The 23,338-nt window shown below is 39.2% G+C and overlaps 1 protein-coding gene across 3 annotated transcripts in view; it reads left to right on the top strand.

The window, feature by feature from the left end:
* ZFYVE9 (zinc finger FYVE-type containing 9) overlaps window positions 1-23,338 on the top strand; it is a 201,742-nt gene that overhangs the window by 167,519 nt on the left and 10,885 nt on the right. For all 3 annotated transcript variants that reach the window (XM_021096648.1, XM_021096646.1, XM_021096647.1), the window contains 2 exons: window positions 17,981-18,131; window positions 21,108-21,188. In XM_021096648.1, the coding sequence (XP_020952307.1) occupies window positions 17,981-18,131; window positions 21,108-21,188 (232 nt within the window). The remainder of the gene's footprint in view (window positions 1-17,980; window positions 18,132-21,107; window positions 21,189-23,338) is intronic.

The following is a 23,338-nucleotide window of genomic DNA, read 5'->3' as shown; positions in this document are numbered from 1 at the left end:
CCATGTTATCTGTCTTTTTCTGAATTCTGCCTTCTAGGTTTAGGGTTGTGCAGGTTCAGAAGTCTTTGTTCAAAAACAGTAACTAGTCATTTACTACATTTCATTTTCAGTAAAGTCTACCAATTATATATCACTTATTTTTCTTACGTGTTTTAGCAGACTGACTTTCTTTCTGATTCAGTTTTTTTGTTTCAACTCAGTGTAATTTTATCTCTCATCTCAGACGGTTGAATTATGTTGTGTCTAATAATTCTCTTCACATTATAGTTGTAAAAGTAATTTCTTGTACATTATTTCATTTAATCACCACAACATTCCACTTTTCGTCTCACTCATTTTTCTTTATTAGTACTTTTAGTTTTTCTTATCATTCCCCAAACTTTGTTTTCTTTTGCTTATAGCCTTTGCACAAGCTATTCCTTATTGTTGCACTTTCCCTGCTCTGCATTTACATAACTCCTATTCATTTTTTTAGATTTCAGTTTAGATGGAATTTTCTCAGATAAGTTTTAATTTTTTCCACATATTTATTGCAGATAGTTTTCATTTAATTTCTACACATCCTATGTGTAATACTCACTACATTTTAAAATTCCTTATTCAGTATCTATTTTCTCTACTAGACTTTTAGTTTCATGAGGGACTGTGTCTTGTTTACTACTATATTTTTAGCAATTTACCTAGTTTACGGTAATTGCACAAGAAATATATATTGAATAAAGACATGAAACAGAAAATCAAACAATACAAAATACAAAAATATATAGATATATAGGAAGTTCCTGTTGTGGCTCAGCAGAAACAAACCCGACTAGTATTCATGAAGATGCAGGTTAGATCCTTGGCCTTGCTCAGTAGGTCAGGGATCCGGCATTGCCATGAACTGTGGTGTAGGTCTCAGACACTGCTTGGATCCCGCATTACTCTGGCTGTGGTATAGGCTGGCAGCTGTAGCTCCGATTTGTCCCCTGGCCCGGGAACTTCTATATGCTGCAGATGCAGCCCTAAAAAGCAGAAGAATAGATTTAGATATAGATAGATAAATAACATAAAATAACTAAAAGTAATATGGAAACGAGTGCTGAAGCTTATTAGAAGATATACAGATGGCCAACAAGCACATGAAAAAATGCTCAACATCACTGATTATTAGAGAAATGCAAATCAAAGCTACTGTGAGATACCACCTCACACTGGTCAGAATGGCCATCTGTTATTTCTTAAGTTCACAAATAACAAATGCTGGAGAAGGTGTGGAGAAAAGGGTACCCTCCTGCACTGTTGGTGGGAATGTAAATTGGAATGAAAACAGTATGGAGGTACCTCAGAAAACTAAATATAGAACTACCATATGACCTAGCAATCCCACTCTTGGGCATATATCTGGACAAAACTTTCCTTGAAAAAGACACATGCACCCGTATGTTCATTACAGCACTATTCACAATAGCCAAGACATGGAAACAACCTAAATGTCTGTCAACAGATGAATAAATTAAGAAGATGTGGTATATATACACAAAGGAATACTACTCAGCAATAAAAAGAACAAAATAATGCCATTTGTAGCAACATGGATGGAACTAGAGACTCTCATCCTGAGTGAAGTCAGTCAGAAAGAGAAAGACAAATACCATATGATATCACATATCTGAAATCTAATATATGGCACAAATGAACTGTTCCACAGAAAAAAACCTCAGGGACATGGACAATAGACTTGTGGTTGCCAAAGTAGAGGGGGAGGGAGTGGGATGGACTGGGAATCTTGGGTTAATAGATGTAAACTATTGCCTTTGGAATGGATAAGCAATGTGATCCATAGCACTCATAGCACTGGGAACTATATCTAGTCACTTGTGGTGGAGCATGATGGAGGATCATGTGAGAGAAAGAATATGTGTGTGTGACTAGGTCACTTTGCTGTACAGTAGACAATTGACAGAACACTTTATGTAAACCAACTATAGTAGAAAAAATAAAAATCATTTAAAAAAAGGAAAAAATTTTAATAAATGAAATAGCCATTGTATAAATTTTTTAGTCTCCTTCATCAAGGCCATTCAGGATCTTCATTAGTTTAAGTACTTACTCATATTCTTAATGAGATTATTTTGATCATTTCATTAACTAATGTTTATTGTACCAGGCACCATTGTAAGCATATATGTATCTTCACACTATCTCTATGTGTGTTATGCTTAGTGAAATAAGTCAGGCAAAGACAAATACTGTATGCTATCACTTATATGAGGAATCTAAAAAAAATGAATATAATCAGATAGAAACAGACTCCCAGATATAGAAAAGAAACTAGTGGTTAACAGTGGGGAGAAGAAAGGGAGAGGGGCAAGATATGGATGGAGGTAGGAGGTACAAACAACTGTGAATAAAATAAATAAGCTAGAAGGATATATTGTACAGCACAGAGAAATACAGTCATTATTTTATGACATTTTTTTGGCCATGCCTGCAGCATGTGGAAGTTCTTGGGCCAGGGATCAAACCCAAGCCACAGTGGTGACAATGCCAGATCCTTAACTCATTATGCCACCAAGGAACTCCTATTTATTTTGTAACTTTAAATGGAGTATAATCTATTGAAATATTGAATCATTTTGTTGTACACCTGAATGTAATATAATGTTGAAAATCAACTATACTTCAATTTTAAAAAATAGCAAAACCACAAATTACTATTATGAGATAGAAGAGAAGGGTATCATTACAGGTCCTACAGACAGTAAAAGGACAACAAGGGCCTGTTATGAATACATTTATGCTACACATGTTCAACTTGGACAATGGACAAATTCTTTGAACATCCACTTTCATACCTCTATCAAGAAAAAAATAGGTACCTGGCATAGCCCTGTGTCTATTTAAAGAAATGAATTTATTATCATAGAGCTTTTCACAAAGAAAAGCCCAGATCCAGTTATGTTCTCTGGTGACTTTTACAAAAGCAAGGAAGAAGTAACACCAGTTCTATACAAATACTCTTAGAAAAATATGTGAGGAGGAAATTTCATTATATGAGGCCTTCATTATGCTAGTATCAGACTAGAAAAAAATGCAATAAATGTTTGCAATTATTTTCTCCCATTCCATAGGTTGTCATTTTTTTTTTTTTTAATGGTTTCCTTTGCTGTGCAAAAGCTTGTAAGTTTGACTAGGTTCCATTGGTTTGTTTGTTTTTGTCTTTTTAGGGCTGGACCCACAACATATGGAAGTTCCCAGGCTAGGGGTTTAGTCAGAGCTGTAGCCTACACCACAGCCACAGCAATGCTGGACCCGAGCTGTTTCTGCAACCTACACCACAGCTCACGGCAATGCTGGATCATTAACCCACTGAGCAAGGCCAGGGATTGAATGTGTGTCCTCATGGATACTAGTTGGGTTCATTACTGCTGAGCCACAACAGGAACTCCCAATTTTTGTTTTTTTTCTATTGCCTTGGGAGACTGACCTAAGCAAACATTTGTGTGGTCGATGTCAGAGAATGTTTTGCCTATGTTCTCTTCTAGGAGTCTGCTGGTGTCTTGTCTTATGTTTAAGTCGTTAAGCCATTCTGAGTTTATTTTTGTGCATGGTATGAGGGTGTGTTCCAGTTTCATTGATTTACATGTGGCGTCCAGTTTTCCCAGCACCACTTGCTGAAGAGACTGTCTTTTTCCCATTTTATAGTCTTCCCTCCAAAGACTAGTTGACCGTAGGTGTCTAGGTTTATTTCTGGGTTCTCTATTCTGTTCCATTGGTCTGTATGTCTGTTTTGGTACCAGTACCACACTGTCTTGATTACTGCAGCTTTGTAATATTGTCTGAAGTCTGGGAGAGTTATGCTTCCTGTTTTTTTTTTTTTTTTTTCCCCTCAGGATTGTTTTGGCAATTCTGGGTCTGTTATGGTTCCGTGTATGTATATATATGTACATGTATACGTATATGTATATGTATATATTTTTTGCTTTTCAGGGGCACACTCATGGCATATGGAAGTTCCCAGGCTAGGGGTCAAATCAGAGCTACGTGGGATCCAAGCCACGTTTTTGACCTACACCACAGCTCATGGCAATGCCAGATCCCCAACCCACTGAGTGAGGCCAGCGATTGAACCTGAATCCTCGTGGATACTAACCAGATTCATTTCCACTGAGCCACAATGGGATCTCCCCATACAAATTTTTGGATTGTTTGTTTTAGTTCTGTGAAAAATGTCATGGGTAACTTGATAGGAATTGTATTAAAACTGTAGATTGCTTTGGGTAGTATAGCCATTTTAAGATATTAATTCTTCCAATCCAGGAGCATGGGATATCTTTCCGTTTCTTTGAATCCTCTTTAATTTCCTTGATTAAGGTTTTATAGTTCTCAGCATGTAAGTCTTTCACCTCCTTGGTCAGGTTCCTAGGTATTTAATTTTTTTTGGGGGGTGCTATTTTAAAAGGCATGGTATTCTGATATTCCTTTTCTAATATTTCATTGTTAGTATACGGAAATGCACCTGATTCCGAATGTTAATCTTGTATCCTGCTACTTTGCTGCATTCATTGATCCGTTCGAGTAGTTTTTGTGTAGAGTTCTTAGGGTTTCTGTGTATAATATCATGTCATCTGCATATGGTGACAATTTTACCTCTTCTCTTTCAATTTGGATGCCTTTTATTTCTTTTGTTTGTCTGATCGCTGTGGCTAGGACTTCCAATACTATGTTGAATAAAAGTGGTGAGAGTGGTCATCCTTGTCTTCTTCCAGATTTTAGTGGGAAGGCTTTCAGCTTTTCTCCCTTGAGTATTATGGGTTTGTCATAAAGTGGCTTTTATTATGTCAATGTATGTTCCCTCTATACCCACTTTTTATCATGAATGGATGTTGGATTTTGTCAAATGCTTTTTCCGCATCTATTGAGATGGTCATGTAGTTTTTGACTTTTGTTAATGTGGTGTATGACATTGATTTATTTGCATATGTTGAACCATCCTTGTGAACTTGGGAGGAATCCCACTTAGTCATGGTGTATGATCTTTTTTATGTGTTATTGGAAACGATGTAAAAGACAAGGGCTTAATCTCCGAAATATATAAAGAACTCAACAGAAAAACTACAAACAACCCAATTGAAAAATGAGAAGACCTAAATATACATTTCTCCAAAGTAGACATGCAGATGGCCAATAGGCACATGAAAAAATGCTCAACATCACTAATTATTAGAGAAATGCAAATCAAAACTATAATAAGGTACCATCTCACACCGGTCAGAATGGCTATCATTAATAAGTCCACAAATAACAAATGCTAAAGAGGGTGTGGAGGAAAGGGAACCTTCCTCCACTGTTGGTGGGAATGTAAATTGGTACAACCACTATGGAAAACAGTGTGGAGGTACCTCGGAGAACTAAATATAGAACCATCATATGATCCAGCAATCCAACTTCTGGGCATACATCTGGACAAAACTTTCATTCAGAAAGATACATGCACCTGTATGTTCATTGCAGCACTATTCACAATAGCCAAGTCATGGGAACAACCTAAATGTCCACTGACAGATGAATAGTTTAAGAAGACATGTTGCATATACACAATGAAATACTATTCAGCCATAAAAAAGGACAGAATGCCATTTGCAGCAACATTGTGGGAACTAGAGACTCATATTAAGTCAGAAAGAGAAAGACAAATACCGCCTGATATCTCTTATATCTGGAATCTAATAAATGGCACAAATGAAGCTATCTACAGAAAAGACACAAACTCATGGACATGGAGAACAGACTTGTGGTTACTGACGGGAGGAAGTAGGATGGACTTGAGTTTGGGGTTGGTATATGCAAACCATTGCATTCGGAGTAAATAAGCAATGAGATCCTGCTGTATAGCACAGGGAATTATATCTAATCATTGTGATGGAACATGATGGAGGATAATGTGAGAAAAAGAATATATATAAATGTATAACTGGGTCACTTTGCTGTACAGCAGAAATTGACAGAACATTGTAAATCAACTATAATAAAAATTTTTTTTTAAATATAGTAAATGAGGGAGTTCTCATCGTGGCTCAGTGGAAACAAATCTGACTAGCAGCCATGAGGATGTGGGTTTTATCCCTGGCCTTGCTCAGACGGTTAAAGGATCCGGCATTGCTGTGAGCTGTGGTGTAGGTCACAGACACATCTCCGCTCCTGCGTTGCTGTGGCTGTGGTGTAGGCCAGCAGCTACAGTTCTGATTCGACCCCTAGCCTGGGAACCTTCACATGCTGTGGGTGTGGCCCTAAAAATACAAATTAAAAAAATAAATAAATACAGTAAATGAAATCTGCAGACCCATATCCCTCATCAGTGGTTACATAAATAACAAGTTTTTAGTGTAACTGGTTCAGTAATATGCAAAATAATAAGGTATTTCATAACTAGGTAGGGTTTATTCTAAGAATACTAAATTGATTTAACATTCAAAAATCAATCTTTAGGAATTCTCTTGTGGTGTACCTGGTTAAGGATCTGGCATTGTCACTGCAGTGGTTTGGGTTGCTGCTGTGGCACAGATTCAGTCTCTGGCCTGGGAACTTCAAATGCCATGGGCTTGGCAAAGATAAAATCAATCTGCAAGTCACCATATTAGCAGAATAATAAAGGTAGACATATTTTTTAAAAATGAAAAACATATACTGTAAAAAAAGCATTTGATGAAAATATACATCCACTCAAGATAGATGTATATGCAGTTTACAGATAGAACTTTTACAATTTAATAGCTTCTGTGAAAAACCTAAAATTAACATAATGTTGATAGGAGTTCCCATCGTGGCTCAGTGGTTAACAAACCTGACTAGTATCCAAGAGGACACGGGTTCAGTCCCTGGCCTCACTCAGTGGGTTAAGGATCCGGAGTTGCCGTGAGCTGTGGAGTAGGTCACAGATGTGGCTTGGATCCTGCGTTGCTGTGGCTGTGGTGTAGGCCAGCAGCTGCATCTCTGATTTGATCCCTAGCCTGGGAACCTCCATATGCCATAGGTGCGGTCCTCAAAAGACGAAATATATACGCATATATACACATATACACACACACACACGTGTAAATATGTGTGTGTGTGTGTGTAATGGTGACAAATTGAATGGTTCTTCTTAAAGATTAGAAACCAGGAGAGGATGTCTACTCTTATTTCTGTTCAACATTTCAGTGGGTTTTCTAGCCAATATAATAAGGCAAGAAAACCAAATTAGATAAATACAGATTGGGAAAAAAAAGTAAGATTGTTCACAAATAATATGATTGTCTATGTAGGGAATTCTAAGGAATTTATAAAATGGCTACTGGCACTAATGAATTTATCAGAATTGCAATATCATTGTGTAAAAATCAATTTTATATGTGTATTACTAACAATTAGATTTTGGAATTCTAAAACTGTACAATAGCATCATAAATATGACATACTTAGGGATAAATTTGACAGATGATTGGTGATACCTATACAGTGAAAGCTACAAAACACTGCTAAGAGTAATTGAAGAATATCCAAATAAGTGCAGAGATATGTTTACTCATCAGAAGACTCAGTATTGTTAAGATGTCAGTCCTCCCCAGATTGATTCAACCCCAATCAAAATACCAGCAGGCTATTTTTAAATCAAAGTTGAAACACTGATTCTGAAATGTATGTGGAGATGCAAAAACCCAGAATAGCTGATACAACTTTGAAAAAGAATGTGATTTGAAGACTTACACTACCTGATGTTAAGAGTTAATTTCAAGGTAGTTTAATCAGATAGTATTGTTTTGGTATGATACGTGTATCTAGATCCAGTGGAACAGAATAGAATGATTTTAAGTGGTGTTTATATGGGCATAAGCACGTGTCAAAATTCGTCAGATTTTACCCTTTAGATATGTACATTTTGTCAATTAAATATAACTAAAATAAAAAATTTTGGAGTTCCCGTTGTGGCTCAACAGTTAACAAACCTAACTAGTATTCATGGTTCAGTCCCTGGCCTCACTCAGTTGGTTAAGGATCCAGCGTTGCCATGAGCTGTGGTATAGGTTGCAGATGCAGCTCAGATCCCGTGTTGCTGTGGCTCAGGTGTAAGCCAGCGGCTACATCTCCAATTGGACCCCTAGCCTGGAAACCAACATGTGCCATGGGTATGGCCCTAAAAAAGACAAAAAGAAAAGATTTCAAGACATGTAGAAATTATGTGACTTTTATGAGGTAACAGGGGAACAGAACCAAAGAGTTATTAACCTAATGTCAAAGTCTCAAGCAAAAAGGAACAGAATTGTTAGCCATTTACTCAAAACTAGAGAGAAATAGGAGTTCCCGTTGTGGCTCAGTGGTTAAGGAATCCGACTAGGAACCATGAGGTTGTGAGTTCGATCCCTGACCTTGCCCGGTGGGTTGAGGATCCGGCGTTGCCATGAGCTGTGGGTGTTAAGTTAGACTCGGCTTGGATCCCGCGTTGCTGTGGCTCTGGCGTAGGCCGGCGGCTACAGCTCTGATTAGACCCCTAGCCTGGGAACCTCCATATGCTGAGGCCTAGAAAAGAGAAAAAGACAAACAAACAGAAAAACCAGAGAGAAATAGAGAAATTTGTTTTGGTTGTTTTATAATGCAAGAATCTGTGAAATCATGTATTCATGCAATCCTTATGTAATTTAGGCTGAATGGCCTCTAGAGATTCTTTCCTCTTGTTGGATTCTAAAATAGGAGTCTTGGCTCATTTTAATTCAAAGCTACACATATTCTTCAGAGAAATGTGAAGTTACAAAAGCATAATTTTAAAGGTTCATTGAGGTACTTGCAAGAACAGATGGCCCCAAAATCTGTTTGAGAAATGTTTTATTTTCTGGCCTTCAAGGAATTCATCTCTTTTCTCTTAGGGAAGAGGAACTAATACTCTTTATTTTTAAAAGATGAAAGGAGTTGGTGAAAGGTGCTCTGGAAAACAGTGCAGAGGAGAGAGGTGATCTTCTATTGATTATTAGCATAGCTGTTCCTAGTGTTACACATGGAAGACAATATTTAATCACAGCTTAAATGAAAATAAAAGCATCCATAAGGACCCCTGGCCACTATCCCTCCACTGACTGCAGCAGGAGGTCACTGAAAATTGCATAATCAGAGCTAGATCGCCCCGCCTCGTGTCACTGCATGCCCATTGATGGAGTGAACAGTGGCTCCAGAATGCTGCTTCTAGACGAACCCCTGGTTTTCCCTATTTCCCAGCACTCACCAGCTTGCTTCCACTTTTGGCTTTGAGACAGCCAGCTCTAATCTCATTGTGTTTCAGCACTGCAAGAAGCCCTGGACCCCTTTGGCATCCTTCATCTCCTACATTTTAATTCCTGTCTCTGTACATCCCCCATTTTGACCCCATTTTTCACTTGTTTTGAAAAACTCAAGGGTTCCATCCTTGAAAGTTTTATTTATCTCTGTCCATTTCCTTGGTGATCTATCCAATCCCCTAGCCTTAAATTCTGTCTCTGTACTGATGTCTTCCAAATATCTTTCTTCATCCTGACTTTCTTCTCTTCTTTGTAGACTGGAGTGTCTAATTGCCCACTTGACATCTCTACTTGCATAGGTGTCTCAAGCTTAGCAAGTTCAATTCTCACCTCCAGATCTTCTCTCAAAACCTGCTCTTCTGAGTTCCCATTGTGGTTCAGCAGTAGGGAACCCATACCCATGAGGATGTGGGTTTGATCCCTGGCCTCACTCTGTGGTTTAAGGATCCAGCATTGAGAGCTGCGGTGTAGGTCACAGATGCAGCTTGGATCTTGTGTTGCATTGACTGTGATGTAGGCTGGCAGCTGCAGCTCCGATTCGGTGCCTAGCCCAAGAACTTCCATATGCCGCAGCTGCGGTCCTTAAAACAAACAAACAAAAAACCCTCTTCTTGCAGTCTTCCCTAAGTTATTGGCAGGGCCGTCCTTTACTTACCAGGCTTAAAACTTTGGAGTCATCTTTGAGTTTTCTTTCTTTCATGTTCTCCAGTCTGTTAGGAAATTCTGCTGCTTCTACCTTCGAAATATATCTACAACCCAACTACCTCTCAATCTTTGGGCCAGTCTTGGTCTAAGTTAATCTTGGATTTGTGCAGTAGTCTCCTAACTGTTCTTCTTGTTAGCAGCCTTTCCTCCATCAGTTTATTTTTTGTTTGTTTGTTTATTTTATTTTATTTTTATTTATTTATTTATTTATTTTTGTCTTTTTGTCTTTTAGGGCCTCATTTGCTGTATATGGAGGTTCCCAGGCTAGGGATCTAATTGGAGCTGTAGCCGCTGGCCTACGCCACAGCCACAGCAATGCCAGATCCAAGCCGCGTCTGCGAGCTACACCACAGTTCACAGCAACGCCGGATCCTTAACCCACTGAGTGAGGCTGGGGAACGAACCCGCAACCTCATGGTTCCTAGTTGGATTCATTAACCACTGAACCACAACGGGAACTCCCATCAGTTTATTTTCAGCACAGCAGCCCAAGTGATGCTGTTAAGATGAAGTCAGATCATGTCACTCCTCTGCTCAAAACCCTCCAAAGATCTTTCGTCCCTGCCAGGGATGACTTTTATTGAAGTCTTCTCTACCCTCTGTACTCCTTAAACCATTATGCCTCTAACCTAGCTTCTTATTCCCTTCCATTTCCATCACACTGTCCTTAATTAATGTTCCTTGAAACTGCCAGGTTTGCTATCATCCTCTGACTCCACAGCCATTGTACCAGTTGTTCTAAATGCCTATGAGACTCTGCCTTTGGAGTTCCCGTTGTGGCTCAGTGGTTAATGAATCCTACTAGGAACCATGAGGTTGCGGGTTCGATCCCTGTCCTTGCTCAGTGGGTTGATGATCCGGTGTTGCCGTGAGCTGTGGTGTAGAGCGAAGATGCGGCTTGGATCCTGCATTGCTGTGGCTCTGGCGTAGGCCGGTGGCTACAGCTCCGATTAGACCCCTAGCCTGGGAACCTCCATATGCCTCAGGAGCAGCCCTAGAAAAGGCAAAAAGACAAAAAAAAAAAAAAAAAAAAAAAAAAGACTCTGCCTTTGATATTCCCATGGCCTTTCCCTCGATTTTCAGTAATACCTCTCTTGAGTATCCTCTAAATGGCACCTGCCAGTGTTCCTAGTCCTCCTTCATGGTTTATTTTTCTGTATAACACTTTTCAATGTCTAACATTTTATGTATTTTACCTATTTACTTTATTTATTGATTTTTTTTCCCCTTTCCCTATATACCCAAGAATGTGAGTTCCATGAAGGAAGATTTGTTTATTCACTACTGAATAAACTAAATGCTAACACAGTGCCTGGTACACATTAGATGCTCATCGAGTGTTTGCTAAACGAATGAGTGAAGGTCATAGTTCATGCCATGTAGACCCATAGACCTGGAAGGTGGTGCTCCGACTTCTAGACATGAGTGAACCCCAGCTAATTAGAAGGACAAATATTTATATCTTTCCTAAATAAAGGATATTCCTCTACCTGTTCCATTATTATTCAGCTCAGTGTTCCTTTCTTAGTTCCATTTCTCATTCTTCACTCATGCTTTTCTCTTTATCCAAAGTGTTCTTACGCTGTACCTGACTTCAGTTCACATGTTAGTCTTTTTAGATTTCCCCATTCTCCAGACAGTGCCACTCTTTCCTTCTTTTATCTCCCATCTTTATTCATGTAACGTGTAGCTGATGAGTATGAGCCCCTTGAGCGCAGGGAGTATGTCTTTGCTTCCTCATTGTATCCCTGATGCAGTGGTTTGCTTTCGTAGACTCTCCATTCCTCTGCAATGGAGCTTCCTACCTGAAGTTGTCAGTTGCTTGGTAAATGATTCTAGAATTAAATTCTTAAGACTTATTTTATTAGATACGTAATCTGTGTGACACTGATTATAAATGAACCAAAAGAAATTTTTTTTTTTTTTTTTTTGTCTTTTTACTATTTCTTTGGGCCGCTCCCGCGGCATATGGAGGTTCCCAGGCTAGGGGTCTAATTGGAGCTGTAGCCACCGGCCTACACCAGAGCCACAGCAATGCAGGATCTGAGTAGCGTCTGCAACCTACACCACAGCTCACGGCAACGCCAGATCGTTAACCCACTGAGCAAGGGCAGGGACCAAACCCGCAACCTCATGGTTCCTAGTCGGATTCATTAACCACTGCGCCACAATGGGAACTCCCCCCCAAAATTTTTTAATCGTGCTACAAATTTACTTTCAGTATAACTTCATAAATAAGACAAACCCTCCAATTCTAGTTAATATATTCAGCAAATATTTATTGAATACCTGCCATAAGGAAGGCCTTACACATTTTATATACAGATTGCAGCTGTTCCTCAAAGCCCTGCTTATTAGACTTCTCCTTTAAAATCCTTTCCACCTCTAATAAAGAGGCTGTTTAGCCTCTTTATTTAAACTGTCACTTTTTAACATGAGATTTTAGGGAGGAAATCAAATGACATGGTGTATTAATTTAGAAATGCATTAGATTTTATAACTCCTTACCAGTTCCTACAGCACAATCATTCCTGCAACTTTATTCACTTATTTATTTATTTATAAGTATCATTTATTAAAATGTTGATGTGTCTATTACATGAAACCAGTGGTGGAAAAATATCATATATGACTAGATAGGGTGGCTGTGAAATATTTGGATCTCTTATTTATTTATTTATTTATTTATTTATTTATTTATTTATTTGTCTTTTTGCCTTTTCTAGGGCTGCTCCCGCTGCATATGGAAGTTCAGGCTAGGGGTCTAATCAGAGCTGTAGTTGCCGGCATACGCCACAGCCACAGCCACAGCAATGCCAGATCCAAGCCGTGTCTACGACCTACACCACAGATCATGGCAAAGCTGGATCCTTAACCCACTGAGCAAGGCCAGGGGTCCAACCCGCAACTTCATGGTTCCTAGTCGGATTCATTAATCACTAAGCCACAACAGAAACTCCTGGATCTCATATTTAAAAATGAGCAGGAAGAGTGGCTCAGTGTTAGTGAATCCAACTAGTATCTATGAGGACATGAATTCAATCCCTGGCCTTGCTCAGTGGGTTAAGAATCTGGTGTTGCTGTGACATAAGTCAGCAGCTACAGCTCTGATTCGATCCCTAGCCTAGGAACTTCCACAAGCTGCAGGTATAGCCCTAAAAAGCAAAAAAAAAAAAAAAAAAAAGGAAGGAAGGAAAGAAAAAGGTACTCATAACAAGTACATGTATACACATTTTCATAGTAGCATTATTCACAACAGCCAAGAGATAAACATAGCCCACACGTTCATAGAAGGATGGTTAAACAAATTGTGGTGGATAGACACAATGAAATATTTTATAGCCATCAAAGGGAGTGAAGTGATGATATATACTATAGTATGAATGAGCTCCCAAAACATTATGCTAAGTGAAAGAAGCTAGACATAGTGGTCACACATTGTATGGTTCCGCTTAGAGGAAATATCCAGAAAGCAGACAGAATGCAGATTGGTAGTTGGAGGGGGGAATGGAAAGAAACTAGTTAATGAGTAAGAGATTTTACTCTGTAGTGAGGGAAATGTTTTGAAACTAAATAAAAGCAGTTGTTGTAGAACATTGCGAATGTACTAAATGCCACTGATTTGTCCACTTTAAAGTGGTGAATTTTATGTCATGTGTATTTCATTTCAATAATTTTTTTTAGGCAAGAACAGACTTATTAGGATAAGATGCTTATAAGAGATCCACGTGGGCAGGCAAGGAAGCTCTCTCAATACATTTTTTTAACGTAATGATGTAGGAATATAAAAGGTATCAGAACACTCACCCTACTGTTTTTCACAGTGTAGTACTGAAGTTTATAACATAAGAGGAAGAGGAGAGTAAAATAAGTTTCAAAGGATTGGATTAGAAAGTTTAACAGATGGCATGAAGAAAAAGATAGGAAATAAAAACAAACAAATTAGCGTTGCCCTATTTCAGCTAGAAGCCAAATTTTATTTTACTTTTTGTCTTTTTGTCTTTCTAGAGCCGCTCTGGCAGCATATGGAGGTTCCCAGGCTAGGGGTCGAATCGGAGCTGTAGACGCCAGCCTACGCCAGAGCCACAGCAGCGCGGGATCCGAGCCGCATCTGCGACCTACACCACAGCTCAGGGCAACTCGGGATCCTTAACCCACTGAGCAAAGGCCAGGGATCGAACCTGCAATCTCATTGTTCCCAGTTGGATTCATTTCCACTGTGCCATGATGGGAACTCCAGAAATCAAATTTTAATGTCAAGAGAGTATAAGCTCAAATTTGTTTATGAGATACAAAATGGTGGCTGGTGAATTTTTCCAGCTTAAGTAAATTATCATCTTAAATCTCTTAATAAGACCAAAGAAAAATATTAGTAAGTGATTTCATTGAAGATGTCAAACATAAGTTAGTAAAACTAAGAAACCGTGGAGTTCATGTATTTGTAGAGGAAAGCCCTCCTTCATATGGACATGGAAAAAGAAGCCAGATACACTTAAATAGAGGTATCTTTTCTTTTGGTGCCATGTTTTTTTAAAATTACTGCATGAGTTTTATTGCATTTATAGTTGTACAACAATCATCACAACCAAATTTTATAGCATTTCCATCCCAAACCTTCAGTGCTTCCCCCTACCCCCCAACCTGTCTCATTTGGAAACCATAAGTTTTTCAAAGTCTGTGAGTTAGTATCTGTTCTGCAAAGAAGTTCATTCTGTCCTTTTTTCAGATTCCACATGTCAGTGAAAGCATTTGATGTTGGTGTCTCACTGTATGACTCACTTCACTTAGCATGATAATTTCCAGGTCCATCCATGTTGCCAAAAATTCCGGTATTTTGTTCCTTTTAATGACTGAGTAATATTCCCTTGTGTATATGTACCACATCTTCTTTGTCCATTCCTCTGTCAATGGACATTTAGGTTGTTTCCACGTCTTGGCTTTTGAAAATAGTGGTGTAGTGAATATTGGAGAACATGTGTCTTTTCGAGTCATGGTTTTCTCTGGATAGATGCCCAGGAGTGGGATTGCTGGATCAAATGGTAGTTCTATTTTTAGTTTTCTGAGGAATCTTCATACTGTTTTCCACAGTGGTTGCACCAATTTACAATCCCACCAACAGCATAATAGGGTTCCTTTTTCTCCACACCCTCCCTAGCACTTACTGTTTGTAGAATTTTTGATGATGGCCATTCTGGCTGGTGTAAGGTGGTGCCTCATAGTGGTTTTGATTTGAATTTCTCTAATGATTAGTGATGTTGAACATCTTTTCATGTGTTTTTTGGCCATATGTATGTCTTTTTTGGAGAACTGTCTGTTTAGATCTTCTGCCCATTTTTGATGGGGTTGTTTGTTTTTTTGGTATTGAGCAGTCAGAGGTGTTTATAAATTTTGGAAATTAATCCCTTGTCAGTCACTTCATTTGCAAATAATTTCTCCCATTCTGTGGGCTGTCTTTTCATTTTGTTTAGGGTTTCCTTTGCTGTACAGAAACTTTTAAGTTTAGTTAAGTCCCATGTATTTATTTTTGTTTTTATTATCATTACTCTAGGAGGTGGATCTGAGAAGATGTTGCTGTCGTTTATGTCGGAGAGTGTTTGGTCTATGTTTTCCTCTAGGAGTTTTATAGTATCTGGTCTTATATCTAGGTCTTTAATCCATTTCGAGTTTATTTTTGTGTATGGTGTTAGGAAGTGTGGTGCCGTATTTTCTATTAACTTTTTTTTATTAAAGTATAGTTGATTGGAGTTCCCGTCATGGCTCAGTGGTTAACAAATCCAACTAGGAACCATGAGGCTGCAGGTTTGATCCCTGGCCTTGCTCAGTGGGTTGAGGATCCGGCTTTGCTGTGAGCTGTGGTGTAGGTCACAGACGCAGCTTGGATCCCTTGTTGCTGTGGCTCTGGCGTAGGCTGGTGGCTACAGCTCTGATTCAACCCCTCCCCTGGGAACCTCCATATGCCACAGGTGCGGCCCTGGGAAAGACAAAAAAAGAAAAAAGTGTAGTTGATTTACACTTTTGTGCCAATTTCTGCTGTACAGCAAAGTGACCCAGTCATACATGTATATGTGTCTTGTCTTCCATCATGGTCTCTCCCAGGAGATTGGATATAGTTCCCTGTGCTGTACAGTAAGACCTCATTGCTTATCCATTCTAAATGTAATAGTTTGCATTTACCAACCCCCAAATCCCAGTCTATCCCACTCTCTCCTCCCTCACCCTTGGCAACCACAAGTCTGTTCTCTATGTCTGTGAGTCTGTTTCTGTTTTGCAGGTAGGTTCATTTTTGCCATATTATAGATTCCATATATTAAGTGACATCATATGGTATTTGGCTTTCTCCTGATTCATTTCATGTAGTGTGAGTCTCTAGTTGCATCCATGTTGCTTCAAATGGCATTATTTTGTTCTTTTTCATGGCTGAGTAGTATTCTATATATATATATATAATATCTTCTTAAAACATTCATCTATTGATAGACATTGATGTTGTTTCTATGTCTTGGCTATTGTGAATAGTGCTTCTATGAACATAGGGGTGCATGTATCTTTTTGAATTATAGTTTTGTTCAGATGATATGCCCAAGAGTGGGATTTCTGGATCACATGGCAGTTCTAGATTTAGTTTTCTGAGGAACCTCCATGGATCACATGGCAGTTCTAGATTTAGTTTCCTGAGGAACCTCCATGCTATTCTCCATAGTGGTTGTACCAGTTTACATTCCCACAAACAGTGTAGGAGGGTTCCCTTTTCTCCACACTCTCTCCAGCATTTGTTATTTGTATACTTATTAATGATGACCATTCTGACTGGTGTGAGGGTGGTACCTCATAGTAGTCTTGATTTGCATTTCTCAAATAGTGATGTTAAGCATTTTTTTACATGCCTGCTGGCCATCCATATGTCTCCTTTGGAGAAATGTCCGTTTAGGTCTTCTGCCCATTTTTCAGTTGCGTTTGTTTTTTCGTTGTTGAGTTTTATGAGTTATTGTATATTTTGGAGATTAGGCCCTTGTTCATTGCATTGTTTGCAACTATTTTCTCCCAATCTGTAGGTTGTTCTTTTATTTGTTGCTGGTTTCTTTTGCTGTGCAAAATCTTGTAAGTTTGATTACGTCCCATTGGTTTATTTTTGTTTTTATTTCTATTGCCTTCAGAGACTAACCTAAGAAAACGTTTGTACAGTTTATGTCATAGAGTATTTTGCTTCTGTTCTCTTCCAGGAGTTTTATGGTGTCATGTCTTATGTTTAAGTCTTTAAGCCATTTTGAGTATTTTTGTGCGTGGTGTGAAAGAGTGTTCTAGTTTCATTGATTTACATGCAGCTGTACAGTTTTCCTAATACCACTTGCAGAAGAGACATGGAATTAGAATTTCAGTGTATATATCTTCCAAGAGAATCTGGAAGCTTAATTTTTTTTTTCTTTTTAGGGCTGCACCCAAGGCATATGAAAGTTCCTAGGCTCGGGGTCAAATTGGAGCTCCAGCTGTCGGCCTGCACCACAGCCAAAGCAATGTGGGATCCAAGCCTCATCTGCGACCTACACCACAGCTCACAGCAACACTGGATCCCCAATCCACTAAGTGAGGCCAGGGATCAAACCCGTGTCCTCATGGTTACTAGTTGGATTCATTTCTGCTGCACCACAATGGGAACTCCCCAAAGTTTAATTAGCTAAACTAATTTTAGTTACTTGAGTTCATTGCAGCAATAAAAAGACAAAAAAATAAATGCAGAAATGGGTCTTTTGCTTAGGTTTCAACATAAATCACCTATAAACTATATAGAAAACTTTTGTGTATGTTGAATTTTTACTTAATAGTGACTGATTTTTTTTCTTTATTTTTTCATTATTTGGTAGCTCCTTTGGCACTTTAATAAATAATAATCGCTTTTGTCTTTGAGAAGATGAAGTTGTGCCATGTCAGACCTACCAAAAGATGCCCGTTCTTGGCAGAGTAAGAAAGTTAGCTCTCTTCTTTGATTGCAGATGATGAAAGCCATGAACAAGTCCAATGAGCATGTCCTGGCAGGAGGCGCTTGCTTCAATGAGAAGGCAGACTCTCACCTCGTGTGTGTACAGAATGATGATGGAAATTATCAGACCCAAGCCATCAGTATTCACAATCAGCCCAGAAAGGGTGAGTGTTTGGGATGATTGGGGAGGTTATGAGAATGGAAGATTGTACTGCAATTGGAGATTTCTCAGCCCCATACCCCTCACTGTCTACATTGGTGACCACAGGGTTTGATTAAATTTACCTTTAAAGCCAAGCTTATTCTCCAGGGTTATGTTGACTGCCTAAACAGCCAGACTTAGAGTTGCAAATGGGATCTCAGTTACTGAGGGGAATGTCTTGAAAATACTGCCTCAGGATGTTGACAGGGCCGACAATGACACTTGAATGTAGGAAACTGAGCCCCATAGAATGTGCTTAGGTAGAATTTAGGGCATTTTGGAGTTCCTTTCATGGCTCAGCGGTTAATGAACCCAACTAGGATCCATGAGGATGCGGGTTCTATCCCTGGCCTCGCTTAGTGTGTTAAGGATCCGGTGTTGCCATGAACTGTGGTGTGGGTCACAGACACGGCTCCGATCCTTTGTTGCTGTGGCTGTGGTGTAGGCCGGCAGCTGTAGCTCCAATTCGACCTGTGGCCTGGGAACCTCCATAGGCTGCAGGTGTGGCCCTAAAAAAAGCAAAAAAAAAAAAAAAGAATTTTAGGGTGTTTTGAATGGCTGTACCCAAAGACTGTTAGTTAGTAGGTTGACAGGATTCTGTAGAAAGCTTCTAGTTCTGTAGTACTCAGAATCTGGTGTCATCCCTTAGGAGATTTTTAAAAATGAAGAATCAATACCTCAGATCTGCTAAATTGGAATTTGTACTTTAACACGATTGCCGTTTGATTCGAATGCACATGGGAATTGAAGAAGCACTGCTCAGCCTATTTTCTCAAGTGCCTTATCAGGGTCTATGGATTTTTAAATATTCACATAAATAAATAAAGTTTTGCTTATTATATTAGACTGGGAAATCCTGTGTTAAACAAGTTTAAGCAGATTGTTTTACCTTTTCATAAAAGGTATTTAGCACATATATATTCAAATATGCGGTCTCAAATAAGGTAGATGATAAATCCACTGTGTTCTCTATTGGCAAAATCATATCTAGAATATTTGAATAAGTTCTGAATAGCATTAATATAATTGGTGATATCGATTGATAAAACTAGAGGGTCTTCAGAAGATGATTGACTGCCTGTGAGAAGTTTGGAAAATCAAACTCTTGAGTAAAGTATAAATGTTTAACCTGGAAAAGCCTAGATTGAAAGAGGATGAAAAATAGCTGTCTATTTTTAAGATTTTTCTATTACATGGAAATAAGATTCAGCTTATTCTCTGTAGCTGCGAAAGACCAAAACCAGCATTAATGGGTGACGGTTATAAGGATCTAGACTGGGGCTCAGTTTGAAAGCAGACTCGGTAGCACTGAGAGCTATTCAGAATAGAATGGGTCGCCTTGTGCTGTTGTGGGCTCCCCGTCACTAGGAGTCTCTGACAAAGGTGGGTGACACACCCATAGGGCCAGCAGGTGGGAAGTGGGAATAGCTCAGGCCAATTTAAGATGTGGAGAAGTAAAACAGTGCAGTGTACTTTTTGTTTTTGTTCCTGTTTTTTTCCACCCGCAGCACATGGATGTTCCTGGGCCAGGGATCAAATCTGAGCTTCCAGAGACAACGCTGGATCATTAGCCTGCTGTACCACAGTGGGAACTCCTGTAGTGTAGTTCTCATAAATGTAATTAAATATTCTTTCTTTTATAAAGAGCTATTTGTCTTTTAAATAGTTTTTTTTTTAATATTTCCACTTGGTAAATAAAACTATTTGGCAACTAAATCTCCATATTCAAAACATATTTGATCTGAAAAAAACAATGAGGGAGTTCCCATCATGGCTTAGTGGTTAATGAACCCAACTAGGATCCATGAGGATGCGGGTTCCATCCCTGGCCTCTGTCAATGGGTTAAGGATCCAGTGTTGCCATGAGCTGTGGTATAGATCACAGACATGGCTTGGATCTGTAGTTGTTGTGGCTGTGGTGTAGGCCAACAGCTGTAGTTCCAATTCAACCCCTAGCCTGGGAACTTCCATATGCCCCAGGTGTGGCCCTAAAAAGAAAAAAAAAACAAAAAACCCAAAGAAACCCAATGAAGAGTTCCTTTGTGGTGCAGCAGGTTAAAGATCTGACATTGTCACAGCAGCAGCTTGGGTCACCGCTCTGGCGCAGGTTGGATCCCTGGCCCAAGAACTTCGCATGCTGTGGGTGCAGCCAAAAAAATTAATTTAAAAAAATTAAAAATTTTTAAAAGAATAAAGTAAGAGGAGTTCTCTTCATGGCTCAGCAGTTAAGGAACCCAACTAGCATCCATGAGGACATGGGTTCAATTCCTGGCCTCGCTCAGTGGGTTAAGGATCCAGCATTGCTGTGAGCTGTGGTATAGGTCAAAGACTCAGCTTGGATCCTTCATTGCTATGGCGTAGGCTGGCGGTTACAGCTCCGATTGGACCCCTAGCCTGGGAACCTCCATATACCACAGGTACAGGCCTAGAAAAAACAAAAAGATAAAAATAAAATAAAATAACAGTGAATTAGATCAGGGGTCAACAAACTTTTTTCTGGGAATGGCTAGATGATAAATATTTTAGACTTTGCAGGCCTGTGGTTTTTGTTGTCAACACTCTGGCATGATACTTCAAAAACTGTCATGGACTCTATATATAAATAAATTGATATGGCTGTGTTCCATAAAATCATAAAATTTTATTTACAAAAACAAGCTGAAGGCCAAGCCCTAGTCTTGACCAATGAGATTTCTTTGCTTCTTGACTGAAAGAAAAGCAAAACAAAATGGGGGAGTGTGTCTTAGCACCTCAGCCTCTAAGCGGTCATAAGCATTTGAATTATTGGTTACTTGCATATGGCGGTGTATAGAGTCAGTGTTTTTTATTTTCTATATGATGGTGGTTGGAGTTCCCAGCTACCAGATACTTCATTATTATTCTCAATCCCTCCATCTCCAAGTCTTTGTTCACTAAACTCTTTCCATTGCTATTTTAGTGACTGGTGCCAGTTTCTTTGTGTTCAGTGGCGCTCTGAAGTCCTCGTCGGGATATCTTGCCAAGTCCAGCATTGTGGAAGGTAACGAATGAGTTACTGCATGTACCTTATACAGTCGTAATTATACAAGGGTCATGAATGGAAGCCTTGACACTTTGGCGTTAGACTTCTGACTCGTTTATTCAGTAGCATCTCACTCAACAGGTAGTTAAAACTACCACAAGGGTGCCTTCTCTCCAGAGAAGGAAATAAGTGGGAGAAATACCATGGGACACCAACATAAAAATTAAGAGATGGCTTTTCAGAGAAAGACAAAATACCATGTGATGTCACTTCTATCTGGAGTCTAATATGTGGCACAAATGAACCTTTCCATAAAAAAGAAAATCATGGACTTGGAGAATAGACTTGTGGCTGCCAAGGGGGAGGGAGAGGGAGTTGGGTGGATGGGGAGCTTGGGGTTAATATATGCAGACTATTGCCTTTGGAATGGATTAGCAATGAGATCCTGCTGTGTAGCACTGGGAACTATGTCTGGTCACTTATGGAGCATGATAATGTGAGAAAAAAGAATGTGTACATGCATGTGTGACTGGGTCACCTTGCTGAACAGTAGAAAATTAACAGAACACTGTAAACCAGCTATAATGGAAAAAAAATAAAAATCATTCTATAAAAACAACAAAAAAAAAAAGAAAGAAAAGAAAAAGAGAGAGAGAAAGAGATAGCTTTTCAGAGCTAAGGTACCCAAGGGGACGTAGTCTGAGTTCAAATATATCATTGGGTGCGAATCTGTAAATATGCAGATGAATTTCAGCCCCTGTTATCCATGAGAATGCTGCAGTCACCATTTGGTGTACAGAATGATGCATTTGCTGCTGGTTTGCTATAATTAGATAGGACACATATCCTGACAAAAGTTAGTTTAATGAAAATCAGTGAAAGGCTAATGGGCATACTATTTATTGTCTTTGTCAATTATTCTTCACTGTATTTTGGTCTGGTTACTCTTGGTGCATAACAAATTAAACCAAAATTTAATGGCTTAAAACAGCTATTTTACTGTGCTCACTGATTCTTCTGCATCTGCCCTTGACAGGGCAATATAGGGATGGCTTGACCCTGCTCAGTGATGTCTGGGGACTCAGTTGGAATGCCTGAAGGGTGGTTGTTACCTGATGGCTGAGAGCTAGAATTATCTTAAAGTTTGTTGACTTATGTATCTGGAGCCTGTCCTGGGATGATTTAAAGACCAAAAGTAGTCCCTGGAGTCCTTGCACACTGGACTCCTTAGCATGCAGCTTTGGGATGGTTGGACTTCTTACACGGTGGCTCGGGACTCCAAGCACAAGTGTCCAGCACAAGGTAGAAGCCTCGTTGCTTTTTATGACCCAAACTCAAAAGTCCTACAGTGTCACTTCCACCATACTCTAGTGTTGGAAGTGGTCAAAAGCCTGCTCAAGGGCTGAGGACTTACTCTTTCTCGATGGGGAAATGGGAAAGTAGCATTGTAGGAAAGCACGTGAGACAGGAGGTATTGTGGTCGTCTCCGGAAAATACAATCCGTACCCGCAGTGACAGGTTTTCATTTCCACGTGAGCTCACTCCAGCACCTGAAGAGCAGTTCTTCTGAGGGTGGATTTCATTGTGTTCATTGAAATACATAGATAATCTTGTGTATGTTAATAGAGATTGATTTTGATCTCCTTTTTTGGTAAACTTAATAAAGCTGAAAGCGAAGAACAAAGCATGCTAATATTTCACAACTAAATGTCACAACTGCAGAGCAGAACATGCTATTAAGAAATTGTTAGGAAATCTAGGTGTTAAGTAGTTGTTTGGTCTTAGCGACTAATTAATGCCTGTGTGATCAAGTATTGACTGCATTTGAAATCTATCCTGACAAGATGATTAAAAAGCACCCTTTAAATGTTGTCAAAGTGATGATTCAAATGGACACAGATCCTTACAAATGCAGAGTAATTATATTTTAAAATTATGTCTTCGGGTTAGGAATTTCTTAGCTCTTATGTTTCACTAAATGTGCCAGTAGAGCACTTGGTTGCCCATTTATGAAAATTTTAGTCATGCTCTTCAGAAATTATTTCACCTGACAAAATTTTGTATTAACAAAGCAGGTTAATTGCTCAGCATGTGACAACTTTCACCCTCAGTTTTCAGTGTTTGCCTTTGACTTGGGTATGTAGCAGCCCCTAACAGTTATAATCTGT

The sequence above is a fragment of the Sus scrofa genome, chromosome 6 (genome assembly GCF_000003025.6).
Source record: "Sus scrofa isolate TJ Tabasco breed Duroc chromosome 6, Sscrofa11.1, whole genome shotgun sequence".
Classification (NCBI taxonomy): domain Eukaryota; kingdom Metazoa; phylum Chordata; class Mammalia; order Artiodactyla; family Suidae; genus Sus; species Sus scrofa.
This window is presented reverse-complemented; position numbering and strand designations above follow the sequence as displayed.